The 15,426-nt window shown below is 39.6% G+C and overlaps 2 protein-coding genes across 5 annotated transcripts in view; one reads left to right on the plus strand and one right to left on the minus strand.

The window, feature by feature from the left end:
- Positions 1-447: 447 nt before the first annotated feature.
- On the minus strand, positions 448-7,994 carry GPR65 (G protein-coupled receptor 65). 2 transcript variants are annotated; one of them, XM_070403480.1, is made up of 2 exons: positions 7,925-7,994; positions 448-2,301 (listed from the first exon to the last, which is right to left on the minus strand). In XM_070403480.1, the coding sequence occupies exon 2, from the start codon at positions 1,878-1,880 to the stop codon at positions 879-881; it is 1,002 nt and encodes a 333-aa protein (XP_070259581.1). In that variant the 5' UTR covers positions 1,881-2,301; positions 7,925-7,994; the 3' UTR covers positions 448-878. The 2 variants fall into 2 exon arrangements, with proteins under 2 accessions (XP_070259581.1, XP_070259583.1); XM_070403482.1 differs by lacking the exon at positions 7,925-7,994 and adding an exon at positions 2,489-2,545.
- A 6,427-nt stretch (positions 7,995-14,421) lies between these two features.
- GALC (galactosylceramidase) overlaps positions 14,422-15,426 on the plus strand; it is a 47,396-nt gene continuing 46,391 nt past the window's right edge. For 2 of the 3 annotated variants that reach the window (XM_070415440.1, XM_070415430.1), the window contains exon 1: positions 14,422-14,616. In XM_070415440.1, coding sequence (XP_070271541.1) covers positions 14,422-14,616 — 195 coding nt within the window. Of the gene's footprint in view, positions 14,617-14,804; positions 14,882-15,426 lie in introns of those variants that run through there. The other variant, XM_070415449.1, reaches the window with a different exon arrangement.

The raw sequence follows: 15,426 nt of genomic DNA on the forward strand, positions 1-15,426 counted from the left end.
ATATTATATCAAGACTCTCTAAATATTTCTAAATATTGTAAGTCCTAAAAGAAGTCCCCTAATATAAGATTTAATATAATAAATGCATTTTTTATCTGTAATGTCTTTTAGTCTTAACATTAAGCTTCTGGTAATTTCAACTACTATGTACTTAACTGTGAATATTTAAAAATCAAAATAAAACAAAAATATGATTTGAAAGAAAGTAAAGAAGGTCTTTGAGAAGCTGAAAGAGCTTCCACAAAGCTCATGTGCTTTATATCATGGAAGAGCCTTCAGATTGTCACTCTAGCCCATTTACTTTTCCTTTATATAGAAGTGAGTAGGTTTCTGAACTGATGTGAGTTTCACTAGGCTTCATGAAACCATATATTTTGTAATCCCAATAATAAACACAAAACAGTATTTAGAGTGGGCTCAATAATTATTTACTTATGAGTGAGAAGATTAGAAGAGGTATTTTGTAGTTGAGGTTGTTGGAGACAAGGACATATGGTTGGGAGACGTTATAGCTGACAGCCTAAAATCTATAGAAAGAGTGAGAAAAATAATAAAAACCAGACATAAAGGTTACCAAATTAAAGACACACAGTTCTGCATATCGTACTAACCTCTGAGGGATTATAGCATAGATACAAAAACAATTGCCATCAACAATAACAATTCTGAGTAATTAGGAAATATTAGGTTTTTGTTTAATATTCATTTAATAAAAGCCAAGGAGCTGCACAGTGCACTTTCAAAATATTTCCCCATTGGAGAGGATATTAAAATATTCCCTCAGTTTGGAAAACTTAGTTCTATCCCATGCTAGTTTTCCTTTTCAAAATGTAATCATGGTGATATAATATTGTGCATCTTAAAACAATTCCTTGGTTCTATTCCAGGGTGTCTAACTCCACAGTATCTTTGGTAGACATAGAAAATATGCTTTTTCTTTGTCTTTGTGATTTATTAAGTTTCCCAGTACAGAATTTTAATATATTCCACATATCGGATCTTCCTGTTTCAGTTACAAAACAATACAGAATCGGATCAGCAACACAATTTAAACTCGTTAATGCACCCGTGATTCTATATATTTTATAGGTCTGCTTCCCATACTTTTCGTCAACTCTAGGCTCTAAAATGCTGCGGAGCAGCAACATCACATGAAAGGGAGTAAAGCACAAGACGAAAGTCAATGTGATAGTAACAAGTAGTTGTATGATTCTTTTCTTTTCACTGTTTTCCGTGGCTTGATTATATTGCACCGCTTGGTAAACTTTCAGGTTGCAAACCATCATGATGACCAGAGGTATAGCATAGCCCATACACGTCCTAAAGAAATTGAACCAAATTTGCCAGTTCTCCAAAGGGTATCTGTCATAGCATAGAGTAAAAGTAGACTTATTGGTGCCACAATATTCTGTAAATATCTCATCTTTCCACAAAATGGCAGCATTGAAGATGGTTTCTACTACCCAGATGGACAGGCTGACCATGAATGCAAATCTTCTTGTTCTTAGGAAAAAGAACTTCAGAGGGTAGACAACTGCTAGGTACCGGTCCACAGCAATGCAGGTGAGGAAAGCTGTGCTGCTGTAAAAGTTCATGTGCATGAAGAAAGCACACCCCTTGCACAGGGCAGGAGAGAAAGTCCAGTTGTCTTGATTCCAAGTATAATGAATCCAGAAAGGGAGAGTGAGAGCATACAGCAGATCGGACAGTGACAGACTGAAGAGATAAATGCCTAATTCGTTTTCTCTCTTTGCTTGCAGAAAAGACACACAGAGAGATCCAATATTGGCTGGAATGCTGACTATTATCACGAAGATGTAAACAATTGGAAACAAATAGTGATCCAGGTCGTGCTGCTCATCAGTACATGTGCTGTTCATTTTCTTCTTTTCAACGTGGCAATTACATTCGTTCTTAGGAGCTAAACAGCAAAGTAAGTCTTGCCTCGTTTAGTTTGTCCTCAACATCGAATTCTCTTTCACTTTTCAATTTTCTTTGCTTCCAAAAGTGCTGGTTAATTCATGAATGCTTTTAAAGAATGGGCACAGATCCCTTTTCACACAGATGTCAATGGTGTGGAGTCAGGATCCAGGCCCCTGGCGGTTAGCTAGCGTGGCCAGTTGATTCTGGTGGGTGGACGTCCATGTGTTTATCATCACGGAATGCTGGTGAGGAAACCCTCAAGGATCAATCTTTCGGAGTCTGTTGTCTCCAGTTTGTTTGGTGTGAATCTCAGGAGGTTGGTGCAAACACAAATAAATTTCACAGAGATTGACATCTCTTTTTAAAATGCCTTTGTTTCTGTAATAAAAGATGAAGTAGAATAAATTAGATGTTTAAAAGATACACCAGGATTTTGAAGCAATATTCTTGTGTTTTACTTATTAGAGATTTTAAAAAATGCATTCAACTACAATAAGGTGTTTGTAATGGGAAAACGATCTAATTGACTTCAGTAAAGGAAATCAAGCTGAGATATTTTACTTACTTCAAATAAGAATCATCCAAGAGATACTAGATTCCAGGGAATTCTCTTTCTCACTGGACATGATCTAAGAATGCAAAACTAAATTTGAAAAGTCATCTTAAGAGATAATAAAAAAGATGGCAAATTCATTGATGTGTTTGTAACAGTAAAGGCGTTTGAGTGTATGATAAACTATATGGTTGTATGATTTAAAAATGTTAATTTCATAGGCATTCTAGAGGTAAGGCACTTTCAAAATCAGCTTATTAGCCAAGAAAATATTGTCACAAGAAATTTGATGAAGTATTTTAAATTAGCAGAGCTTGCTGAACCTTCATCAAGAATCAGATAACACTATCTCTTCTGTTCTTCCTTCGCTTCCTTTGTGGTTAACTCACGTTATCTTTCTGATACTCCTGTGAAATAAAGGTCAGAATGTTCTCAGTTTTGATAAAAATCTTGTGATCATCAGTTTCCTTCTTTATTAGGTGAATATATATATGGTGTCCCCCAAAAATGTGTACTCATTTTACCACTGATTCTATTACATTTTGAAAATGAAATATATTTTAATAAACACTGCCTTTGTAATTTTGCAAATTGTATGTACATTTTGCAGGGCAATATATCTATATATATATATATATACACACACACACACACACATATACATATACACAAGTTTGATGTTACAGGTTCATATAGGAATAGAGAATCCACCCTTTTCACCATATAGGGGTAGAGAAATACTTCTATCTTCCTTTGCTAGTGAGGCCCATTGGTGCCTTATGATTTATCTGATGGGTGCATTTACAGAAAGTTTTGTAGAGTTACTAGTCAAGAGAAGGAAGATTTGCCTTCTACCTGTGTGCGGATAACATCAAAACCACCCCCTTCCAAGTGTCATTGAGCCCTAGACACAAAAGAGACCTGTCTCCACAAGGCACAAGGATTCTGACAGCTTAACCAATATTCAGGGTGTGTAGTATACATATGTCACTCTTAAAACAAAATGAAGAACTGAAGTGTTCTAGTTTTACCAAACCTAAAAATAGGAATAGAATGTGAAAAATAGCCCTTTACATCAATGGGTGTACCTTGGTTGGAAAACTGGCACTTGTGTATATCATATGGCTCAGAAACTCCACTTCTAGGCACATGCTCAACAGAAATAGATGCATATGATTACAAAAAGATATAGAATTAGCATGTTCACAGTAGTACTATTTGTAATATCTCCCAACTGGAATACTCACTAGCAGTACAATAGATAAATAAATTGTTGTATATCAACACAATTGAAATCCATGAACCAATGAAAATGAACAAATGATTGCTCATTCATGCAATAACATGGTTGAAGTTCAGAAACATAATGCAGAGTGACAGAAAAAGGCAGGCACAAAGAGTATACACTATCTAATTAAGAATCAGACAAAATTAATCTATGCTGTCAGAAATCAGTGTAGTGGTCCATGTAGTGAGGGCTAGATGTTTTGGGCACTGTATTAAATGGCATGCATATTTGTTTTAATTTATGTTTCACTACAACTCTGTGCTAGTTATTATAATCATATATTTCAAATACAGATTTGAGCCACCTATTAAGCAATTAACCCCAAATGACTTATCTAATCTTTGGTAGAATTCAGCCACAAACCTAGATTGTAATGCTAGAATCTCTTATTTTGTTTTTTGTCTTTTGTACAAAAATACCTTAAAAATCTGAGGTATTTTTGCAACAATTCAGACTGCCTTTGTTGAGAAGGAAGATAATATTTTCTATTTTCCATCTAAATAGTAGCACCAATAGATTAGCACAAGTCTTGTAGTTAGAACAGTTCTAATTAAAGAACATGACTTATGAATAATCATTTATGAAAATTAGATATATAAAACCTCACATTCTCTAGAAGTCATCTCTTTTATGTTCTCTAAAAAACATGGCCTTCAAATAAACTTATAAAAATGATCTTACATCATGTCCTCAAACTCTGTGGCAATGTGTTGTTATGTTTGCTTAGAACTATCGCCATGTTTTCTTTGAAAGGTTAAAATGCAAAGTGTTTCTTTTCTACAAGTTATAATGGATAATGTAAGAATTTTACTTAAACAGGTTTTTATTTTTTTCTTGCGCTTGATGTTGGAAATAGATGGCTAAAAGGAGCAAATATCTTGCTACCACACCAAGAAAAAACAATCTCCCAGTTCTCATAGTTATGAGGCTGAATTTTATAACTTATTTTTAGTTTAGGAATCCTCTGTGAATTGTTTTAAAGTTGAAATTATCTTTTACTACTTATAATATGATAATGAAGAACATATAAAGACCTACTGTGAGATCTATCTATCTATCTATCTATCTATCTATCTATCTATCTAATCATCTCTTACAAGTAAGAACCATTGTGCATTTCTCTTCCTTCTCAACAGAGCTGATCTGCATTAATGCAGGAAATCATGTAAAGTGTCATAGTAAACATTTGTGTGTGTGTGTGTGTGTGTGTGAGAGAGAGAGAGAAAGGGAGAGAGAGAGAGAAAGAAGAAGGAGGAGGAGGAGGAGGAGGAGAAGGCGCCAGGTAGTGGTTAAGTTGTTAACTGGAGGGGTTAGGTAATGACTGGAAGAGGGCACTTTGGGACTTCTGAGAATTTTTAAGGTTTTGTTTCTTTATGAAAGTGTTTATACCATGAACAAGTTCTGTTTGTAAAACTTAGCAAGCTGTACACTGAGGATATGTGAATTCTTCCGAATGAATGTTGATTGCAATTAAAACGCTAAAAAATGGAATAAAAAGGCTATATGAGATGGGATGTAAAGAATCTTGACAATCAATATCTGTTTCAACCGCAGATGGACCATTTTGCCTTCCTAAAAAGGACATGGTTTAACTTCTTTCCTCATATAAAAAGCAATTCATAGAAACAAAACAAAACAATAAGTAATTTAAATAATATGAAAATGAATGCACCAACAATAAATATTCTAGGCATGAGGAAGAAGTAAATACAAATCCTCCCTGGAGGACGCTCCCCAACACAGGCTTAAAAGAATTCTTACAAATAGACTTCCAACAAACATGGGAGAGAGAGAGAGAGAGAAAGAGAGAGAGAGAGAGAGAAGCCATTATGTGTGAAATTTAAGAAAAACAAGAAAGAAGAATACCAGATCCCCAAAAGCTTTAGAGAGAAAATGAATAAAAGAACAGACATACAACACAAAACAAGTGTGACCAACAGCAGTCTAGAACTCATGAAGGACATGGAATCCTCAAATGTATAAAGCCCAGTGAATCCCACTGGGATTAAAAACAAACAAATGAAGATGGAAATTTACACCAGACACATTGTCATCAAACTGCAGATCAACAAAAACTAAGAAAAAAGAGCCAGAAAGAAAAGATGGACTCACTACAGAGGATGAAATTTAGACTGACAAAGGAGTTCTCAACAGCAATAATAACAGACACCAGAACACAGTGGATTGGTATTTCCAAATGGTTGAGAAAATGTCATCCCATAATTGTCTACCCAGCAGAACTAAATTTCAAAAGCAAAAATACATTCTCAGATAAACTACCACTGAGAAAATTAACCCCTAAAATCCTTCTAAAAGAAAAGATATAAGTGAGAAGGAAAAGGACACTAGAAAAAAATCTGAGATGCATGAAGGATTGAATAAGCTACTGAGGATGCAACTTTGATGGCTGAACAACATGTCCATTACTGGGCTGGTTGTGTCTGGGAGAGCACCTGAACCATGACATATCCTTCCTCAGGACCAGGACCAAGAGAGCTAAGTCAGTGGGGGCCTCCTCCTCCTTTACTCATGTTACTCAAAAATATGTAACCTTTTCTCTCTAAAAAAAAGATAAGATGAGTAAAATGGAAAGAATGGTTTTAGGATGACTTATAAAGTTCTCAAGGGGACACATTTCTTTCTGTGTAAAAGCATTCCCTGTCTTGACTGAGACAGCCACAAGACCCAGTGGTTTGATGAAGAAGATACTGGGGGTCTTCTCTGTTGCGAAACAGGCAGTGGGTGTGTTCTGGAGACTGAAATGCAGTCTTCAGGGGATTTGTGAACATGTGTGTCTCTTCACGTTTCTAACTTTCAGTTTTCACAGGTGTAAGATAGTCAGATAGTACCCATTTCTTAGAGTTGTTGTGAGGATTAAATGACATAACACATGAAGCAAAGTACCTAGAACATGGCAATATTAGCTAATATTATTGTTTTAATGACAACACCAGTAGTTCATAGGTGTCCTTTGTGCTGTCCCTTACATTTCCTAAAAGGAGGTCATCTTTGGCCATCTACTCTGACCACAGTGGAGAAGCCAGAGGCCCTCAGAGTATAATTTGTACAGTAACATTTCACATACAATACCAGCTCTGCAGAAAATAGTTGTTAAATTAGTGTGGATCTGAGATTTTAATGCATACATAATTTTATTATTCATACATCTTTTCAGTTATTATTGTGACTAATCAAACTTTCAGAAAAATTATTTTTAGAACTAGTTCTGAAAAAAAGTACATTTTTGACTTTTGTTTTCATTGTTACCAATTGCCAAAAGAAGATAATCCATAGCATATTAAAATATAATAACTATTCTTAACCAGCTCCTAAAATAGTACAAATCATTGATGACAGTGATCAAAAGAAAAAATGTTCCCCTACAGTGTTATAGGATACATTTGCCTTCATTTATCATTTTAATAGCTACTTATTAAGACTCTACTACATGCCAGACAGTGTGATACTCACTTATTAAGAATTATTAATCGGCCGAAACCGGTTTGGCTCAGTGGATAGAGCGTCGGCCTGCGGACTCAAGGGTCCCGGGTTCGATTCCGGTCGGGGGCATGTACCTGGGTTGCGGGCACATCCCCAGTGGGGGATGTGCAGGAGGCAGCTGATCGATGTTTCTCTCTCATCGATGTTTCTGACTCTCTATCTCTCTCCCTTCCTCTCTGTAAAAAATCAATAAAATATATTAAAAAAAAAAAAAAAAAAGAATTATTAATCGATACTTCTTAATAATGAATATATTACTTCCAAATTTCACTTCAGTTATGATGGTATAAAAAGTATCACTAGACCATTGTGCTGATGAGGAAATGGTGCTAACTAACGCTACAGCCAGGCGCTTTCTTGAATATAGACCTATCTTTCTAACCACTTAATTCAGTTTGCCAAATGAAGAGGGAACAGAGTATAAACATCCCCCTTTTGCATACAATTTTACCTAATTGTAAATGCCAATTCTGACATCCTTTTATCATTCCTCAAAATAGAGGAAACCACGTGTCATCCTCTTTTCTCTCTTATGATGCTCCGCATCGCCACATTTATACAATCTAAACTAGACAAAACATTGCAAACATCACTGACAATCACACAAAAGTATGTTATCAACTTAGAAATCTTATTTCATTTAAAAATTTTACACTTACCCATGTTTCTTGGGGTGACGATTTTATCAACTGAGGAGCCAGAAAAGTCGGCTTGCATCAAGAAGAGAAACCCACATTTTGAGTGGACAGGAAGTTGCACTCATATTTCATCATAAACCAATGAGGAAGCAGCACCTTAACAAGAGGGAGGTATTTTATCCAAATCTGAACCAGAAAAGTCTCCTAAATACTTTAAAAGATGTTTTATCTATTATTTACTAGAGTATATTTTTTTGTAACTAGCTTTTCTCTTTGCATCTTAATTACAATGTATACATGCATACCAACATTACATGGGGGTTATTTAATAGAATATGCACTAAAATTCAGTGATTCATTGATTCAGTCATTCATTTGTTCTGTCAACAAATATATCTAATACCCTTAGCACACAGTGCTCGGAGCTATGTAGGACCTGGTTATAGCCTGTAGGATCTTATCACCTAGGGAAGGAGAAAGGTACGTGCAATAATAACCATAATACAATGACAAAAAAAAAAAAATAGATAAACACTCCAAGAGAGGTACAAAAAGATAGGACGATCATTGGATGGGAGGTAGGGTAGGATGTTGTAGATGAATTCAGGGTGATCAAGATCCATGGGAGAAAAACTGCAGAGGGAAGGTGGGGGCTGGGTATATACTGAGCATATTTCAGTGCTTAATCAGAGTGACAGCAGGGCTAACTAAATCTTTTGTTCTTTAAAGTGACTGAGTGGTTTGGCTTCATAGTATTGTATCATAGAACCATTTTCTCCTTTGATTATTAGAATAAAAGGCAATGATTGCTAAAACCATGTTAAAACTAGTTGAACTAACTGGTTTAGAAAAACCAATAATTTTATGAAACTGAAAAATCATTTTGAGAAATACATGGATTGCTATAATGAAAACTCATGTAGTTGACAGTTGCCACCAAATCTATAAGTACTTTAATATGAAGTGAAATGAGCTCCTAGAACTTTTCAGATATAAAAAAATATCGGACATCACTGTTGAATCTTGTCATCTAAAATTTGTATTACATAGGGGAGCATATTACTTTATAAGAACAGAATTAATTAGAGATGCAAATATTTAACTTGAAAGACTGTAATCAAGACAATTTGAATCTATTTTTATAAAAGAAGATTAGAGGTTGTTGTTGCACTTTTTAAAAATTCTCCCTAGAGATAGAAAAGTTTTATGACATAACCTTGACTTTAATGTTGAGGTTATTCAGGATAATACAAGAATGTAAAGGTTTTCTATACTTCCTTTGTAGGTCTTTCACTGAGAATAATAAAAGTAATAACTTAATTTATAAAATGCATGAGAATTTTCAAAGTAATTGAGCATACAGTAATGTAAAAATTCAGAATACCTTGTATTTTTACCAAAGCAATGAAAAATTAAAGTACAATGTGGAAATTAATAATAAAACCCTTAAGCCTTCAAAAAAATGAAAGTAATGATTTATGCAAGTTCTCATTTTTGCTTGGTTTTGCACATCGGCTTATCTATTGCATTTACACATGAGTATTTCATGACTCTCAGTATCTCCTATTTTACCTAAACAGACTATACTTCTGCTTTCAGGAAAAAGGTATTTTTCACACCAAACATTTATGTATTTTGCTCTTCAAAAAAAAGGATGTAGCTAAAAAACACAAGAAACACAAACTTTCACCTTTGATTAAATCGGAGAAAAACTGTAGCCGACTTATGCTGAACCATTGCCAATTCTGCACAGTAAGACATTTAATAACTTTTAAAAATTTTGCTTTTCATTTAGTCCAGAATATTTGACAATATTGCATTTTCAACCACAGGACTATTAATGAAGAGTTGGTCATTTGAGAGCTCTTGAGTCTCTGTGACATTTCAAATACTAAAGTGAGAAAAAGCCAATTAGCAATTATTTTAAATACTGCTTTTAGGGGATATGCATTTTTGGTGTGCCAGTTCTCTGGTCTTCTGAGGTCACAAAATGGACACCCAACACTGGGCAGTGGCAGGGCACTTGTGCCCGCAATGTGGAAAAGGGGAAGAGAATGTGGTTCTGCCAGTTCCAACTTCTCCATGGGGCTGACAGTGCAAGAGCCTAACCTGCTGATGAAGGGTCCTTTGTGAGGCTGCATTGTCTGTTTGGTACAAATTCACTAGTTAAAGCAGCATTTATTGCTTCTTAGGAGGAATTCTTGGGTGAAAAGAGGGTGGTGGAGTGTGGGGAGAAGACATTCCTAAGGTTTAAAAGAAAATCTTTATTGTTGAAAGTACTACAGATGCCCCCCCCCCCCCCTTATTTCTCCCCATTGCCCGCCTCCACCTGGTTTCTGCCCTGCCCCAGGCCTTCATCACCCTATTGTCTGTGTCCATGGGTTATTCATATGTGCATATAAGTCCTTTGGTTAATCTCTTCCCATTCCTCCCACCCCCCCTTCCCTCGGAGATTCTTCAGTCTGTTCCATGTTTCCATGCCTCTGGTTCTATTTTATTCATCAGTTTAATTTGCTCATTAGATTTCTTGTTTGTTTATTTTGATTTTTAGTTCCAATTGTTGATAGATATGTATTCATTGCCATTTTATTGTTCATATTCTTGATTTCTTCTTTTCCTCCCCCTTTCCCTCTCTCTCCCTCCTCCTCCTCCTCCTCCTGCTCCTCCTCCTCCTCCTCTTCCTCCTCCACCTCCTCCTCCTCCTTCTTCTTCAAGAAGACCCTTTAACATTTCATATAATGCTGGTTGGCTGGTGATGAACTCCTTTAGCTTTTTCTTGTCTGTGTAGTTCTTTATCTGACCTTCAATTTTAAATGGTAGCTTTTTTTGGTAGAGTAATCTTGGTTGTAGGTAGTTGCTTTTCATCACTTTGACTATTTCTTGCCACTCCCTTCTGGTCTACAAAGTTTCTGTTGAGAAATCAGCTGACCGTCCTATGGGAACTACCTTGTAGGAAACTGCTTTTTTCTTGCTGCTTTTAAGATTCACTCTTTGTCTTTAACCTTCGGCATTTTAATTATGATGTGTCTTGGTGTGGGCCTCTTTGGGTTTCTCTTGTTTGGGACTTTCTGTGCTTCCTGGACTTGTATGTCTATTTCTTTCACCAGGTAGGGGAAGTTTTCTGTCATTTTTTTCAAATAGGTTTTCAAGTTTTTTCTCCCTCTCTTCTTCCTGTGCCCCCATGATGCAAATATTGGTGTGCTTGAAGTAGTCCTAGAGACTCCTTAAACTATCTTCATAATTTTGGATTCTTTTTTCTTTTTGTTGTACTGACTGGGTGTTTTCTGCTTCCTCAAATGAGAAATAACTGCTTTTATTCTTAGTGTCTTCTACGTACTGTTGATTCCCTATAAATTATTTTTCATTTCAGCTAGTGTATCCTTCATTTTTGACTGGTCTTTTTTTATGCCATTGATGTTTTCACTAATTTCCTTGAAGTTCTTATTAAGTTCCTTGAGCATCCTTATAACCATTGTTTTGAACTCTGTATCTGGTAGTTTTCTTGCTTCCATTTCATTTAGTTCTTTTTCTGGAGATTTCTTGTTTTTCATCTGTGCACTGGCTCTGGGACCTCTGGGACCTCCTGGAAGGTGCAGAGTCAACTACTGCCCATGTTGTGCCTGGGGCCACCCAGCATGAGCTACAGAATGATGGGCAGATGGCTGCTACTTGTGTTGGGCTTGGAGGTGCCAAGGAGAGGGCAAGCTGTCAAGCAAGGCAGGCTGCTCTAGTGCCAAGCCTGGGGCCTCTTACTGAGAGGTATTTCTCAGCTGGCGTGGCTCAATGGATGAGCACTGACCTATGAACCAGGGGGTCATGGTTCGATTCCTAGCAAGGGCAAATGCCCAGGTTACAGGCTCAATCCCCAGAAGGGGGGTGTGTAGGAGGCAGCCAATCAATAATTCTCTCTCATCATTGATGTTTCTCTCCCTCTTCCGTCCTCTCTAAAACCAATATATATAATGCTGGTGGTCTTAATCTAGCATCTAGAAGGGTTCAGGAATCTGGAGAAGGCGCTGTGTGTAGATTAACCATGAGTCCTGAGATGAAACATAATTTTGGAAGGCATTTTAGGGGCCAGAGGAAACTTAGCTAAAGGAACTAAGTTCTCCTTGTCTCAGGACCCTTTGCTATTTATTAACACAACTTGTCCTAAGGCAAGGTAGATATGCACTTCAAAGGGTAGGGTTAGGTATACAGAATCCATTGTCAGATTGGGGAAAATTGCCTATGGCTGTTCAGGTGTATGTGTGTGATTTTAAAATATGTTCACAAATTCTTTGAAACCCTTCCTTTCAAAAGGTGAAGCCTAATTTCTGTCACCTTGATGAGGCTAGACTTAGTGCGCCACCCTAGTTAATAGAATAAAGCAGAAGCAATGGTTTAGTCAGAAAAATTCGAGACTTCCTCCTCCCTCCCTCTCTCTCTCTCTGCTTGGTCTGAGGGAAGCCAGCTACCAAATGATGAGAAAAGACCCACATGTCTAACTGCCATTTCCGTTTTCTCACGTCTTGAGCAAATTTGAGTGTTGTGTCAGTGGTCCAAGGATTTCCCTTTCTCAGCTTGTATTCTCACGTTTTTATTAGAAACTTCCTTGTCTAATAGAGCATAGAAAATAAATTTGAAACAAGAGATACTTTCTCTAGTAAGGAATTACTCTGGTATATGAACTAATAGGAACCAGTGGCTTGTCCTGGAGGCAAAGCTACTTTTTCTGTTAAATATTTTGTGTTTCCTCTTCTGCAGATTGCACACATTGCACAAATATTTGTGGCGTGCCTCCCAAATGCAAGGTACAATGATGCGCTACAGGATGACTAATGCTGGATAGTTTCAACTTCCTGATTTCGTATACATGGAATTTTCCTCTATTACCACCATGGTACTTCCCTTCTAGTGACATTATTACATGTTAAATGCAGATCATAGCTATAACATCACAGGGTTGGTAGGACACTTAGCATTCACTTGATCTGTCATCCTTGGCTTTTCATTTACTGCTGCTCCAGCTCAAGCTTAATACACTGTTAGAACAGATGGATGAGAGGGAGTTCTGGAAAGGTAAATCTATGGGAGTTGGATAGTTACTGACTTGTGTCATAGAATGGTGGCAGGAGGGAAGGTAGAGTTCAGATATGTGCGGTACTGGGTATACCGAGCGGTTTCCTGGGGCTATATTCTTCCTGCGTTCCGCATGGGAAGAGACTTGAACCGGTTCATGCAATCTAGGAGGTGCTTTCGGGATTGAAGAAATAATGAAAGACAGACATAAAATAGACTAAAAACTTGGGCTGGGTGTGGTGCCTGCCCTCTGGAGGGACAGAGCATGCAGAGAGAGAGCAAGCCAGCTCCCAAAGCTGCTTTTATTATATACTTAAGTTGCAGGAAGTTACATCACATCTGGGTGGGCCTTTGACATCATGAGATCCATCCCCTTAACACTGGGTGGAAGAGTCAAACTGGGTGGCCTCCAATCTTTTGACTGGTCCCGCCCTCACGGAGTGGCTCTGCCGGCCCCCTGAGTCCAGCAGACATAAATTAAGACAAGCGTATCCCAACGGCCCTTAGCACTAGGAAAACAAGAAATAGAAGTGATCCGTTTAAAGGGGACTAAATAACTAATCATCCAAACCAGAACACTTTTGAGGGTGAAGGGGACTAAATAACTAATCATCCAATCCAGAACATTCTTGAGGATGAAGGGGCACCATTTTAATTACGTTGGGGCTGTCCTTGGGAAACCAGATTAGACCTACAGTAATTTACGAAGTGAAACAGAGCAAGTACAGCTTTTCTTTTCCCCTGCAGCCTCTCAGACTTTTCCATTTGCTCTAATGCCAAGGAAATCAGACATCTCAGACCAATATTGGATGTGGCAGACGTCCCAGGACAATTCACAACTTCCCTTCCAATTGAGGGTAATCTGCCTGGAACCATTTCAACTGGCAGTGGAAGGTCCTCTATGAAGCTAAAAGCTAAAAACACAGAGTTACCAGAGTGGAGAACCTTGTCACCTGTTTGCCAAGTGTGCAACCCATTCGGCTGAAACGGCCTGGGTGCCCATTGCCTAACGTGTATTGCATGCATGCCCCGTGCAGCTGCTCTTGCTGTGTCATCTTTCCTGAGAAGAAACAGGTTCCGAAAGCTACGTGACTCCACTAAGGTGGCTGCTGAACTGGGGCTGCCTTAGGGGCTGCCATTGACTGGCACGTGGTAGATGCGCCCCGAGATGCTGGGGGAGGGCATGGTAGGGCCTTCACTACCCAGTTGCCTCGCCAAACTGTCTTTCGCTAAAGTGCTCAAGCAGGGGATGGAGGAGAAGCATCGAGGGGAGCACACGTGAAGGGAGCACACGTGCAGGCAGGAGCATAAAAGGCTGCTCAGCCCTCCCGCCATAGGACGGCGGCTGTTGCCCTCATCCAAGATGGCGGCGGAGGCGTCAGTGGCCTCCTGCCCTTTTCCATCATGGCGGCGACCGGACCCGCCTCCCCGGGCGCCGGAGTCTTGTGACCCACACAATGGCTGAGAGCCTACTCCAGGCTTCCCGGCAACGCCGAGTAAAAGCCATGACGGCCGCCGCGGGTTCGGCGAGCCGGGCCGCCCTGCCCCTGCTGCTGTGCGCTCTCCTGGCGTTCGGCGGCGCGTACGTGCTCGACGACTCCGACGGGCTGGGCCGGGAGTTCGATGGCATCGGCGCGATCAGCGGCGGCGGGGTAAGCGGCCGGCGAGGGGCTGGCGTGGTGGGAGGGGGTGCGCGAGGTGGCGGGGGCGGGGAGGGGGCGCCGGGTCCCGCCCCGTCCCGTCCCGCCCCACAAGCCCCCGCGGCGCCCTCCCGCGTTGGGACGCGCAGCGGGATGGGGGGAGCTCCTGGCTCGGCGGTGCCCGCGCCCCCGGTGCGGGGCTGGGTCCCGCCTGCTCGTCTGGGATGAGCCCGTAGAGGCAGTTAGGTGTAATGGATGGGCGTCCCGAGGGCACCGAGTAAGTGGTGGCAGGTGTAGGTAGAGCCAGGGCTGGGACTCGAACCCTCCCGTGGGCGCCGGGGCGGGGGATGGGGGGGGGCGGGGGTCGCTGCTGCAGAAAGTCCGGGAGCCGGGCCTCTGTCCCGGGAGGAGGGCGCCCCAGAGAGTCTCTGGCTTCCCTCCTCCATTCCGGGGAGGTGGGTCGGACCGAAGCCCTGGGCGGCTGCAGCTGGATTCTTTCCGAGGGGCCAGTGCCCAGCAGGTGTTTTTATTTTATTTTGAATTATTTCATTTTTCTATTACAGTTTGCATTCAGCACTGTTTTGCGTTAGTTTCAGGTGTAGACCTTCATATTGGTTACAAAGTGTTCCCGCTGATAATCCAAGCGCCCACCCAGCACCATGGGTAGTTATTACAGGCTATCCGGCCTAATTAGCATAGTACGCTTTTATTATTATAGATTATTATAGATTGTTGACTATATTCCCTATACCTTACCTTGCACTCCATGCCTATTTTTAAATTTCCAGTTAGTACTTGTTAACCCCATCACCTTTTTTCATC

This window comes from Myotis yumanensis, unplaced genomic scaffold (genome assembly GCF_028538775.1).
Source record: "Myotis yumanensis isolate MYYU_CA2020_CCGP unplaced genomic scaffold, mMyoYum1.0.hap1 SCAF_1, whole genome shotgun sequence".
Taxonomy (NCBI): Eukaryota; Metazoa; Chordata; class Mammalia; order Chiroptera; family Vespertilionidae; genus Myotis; species Myotis yumanensis.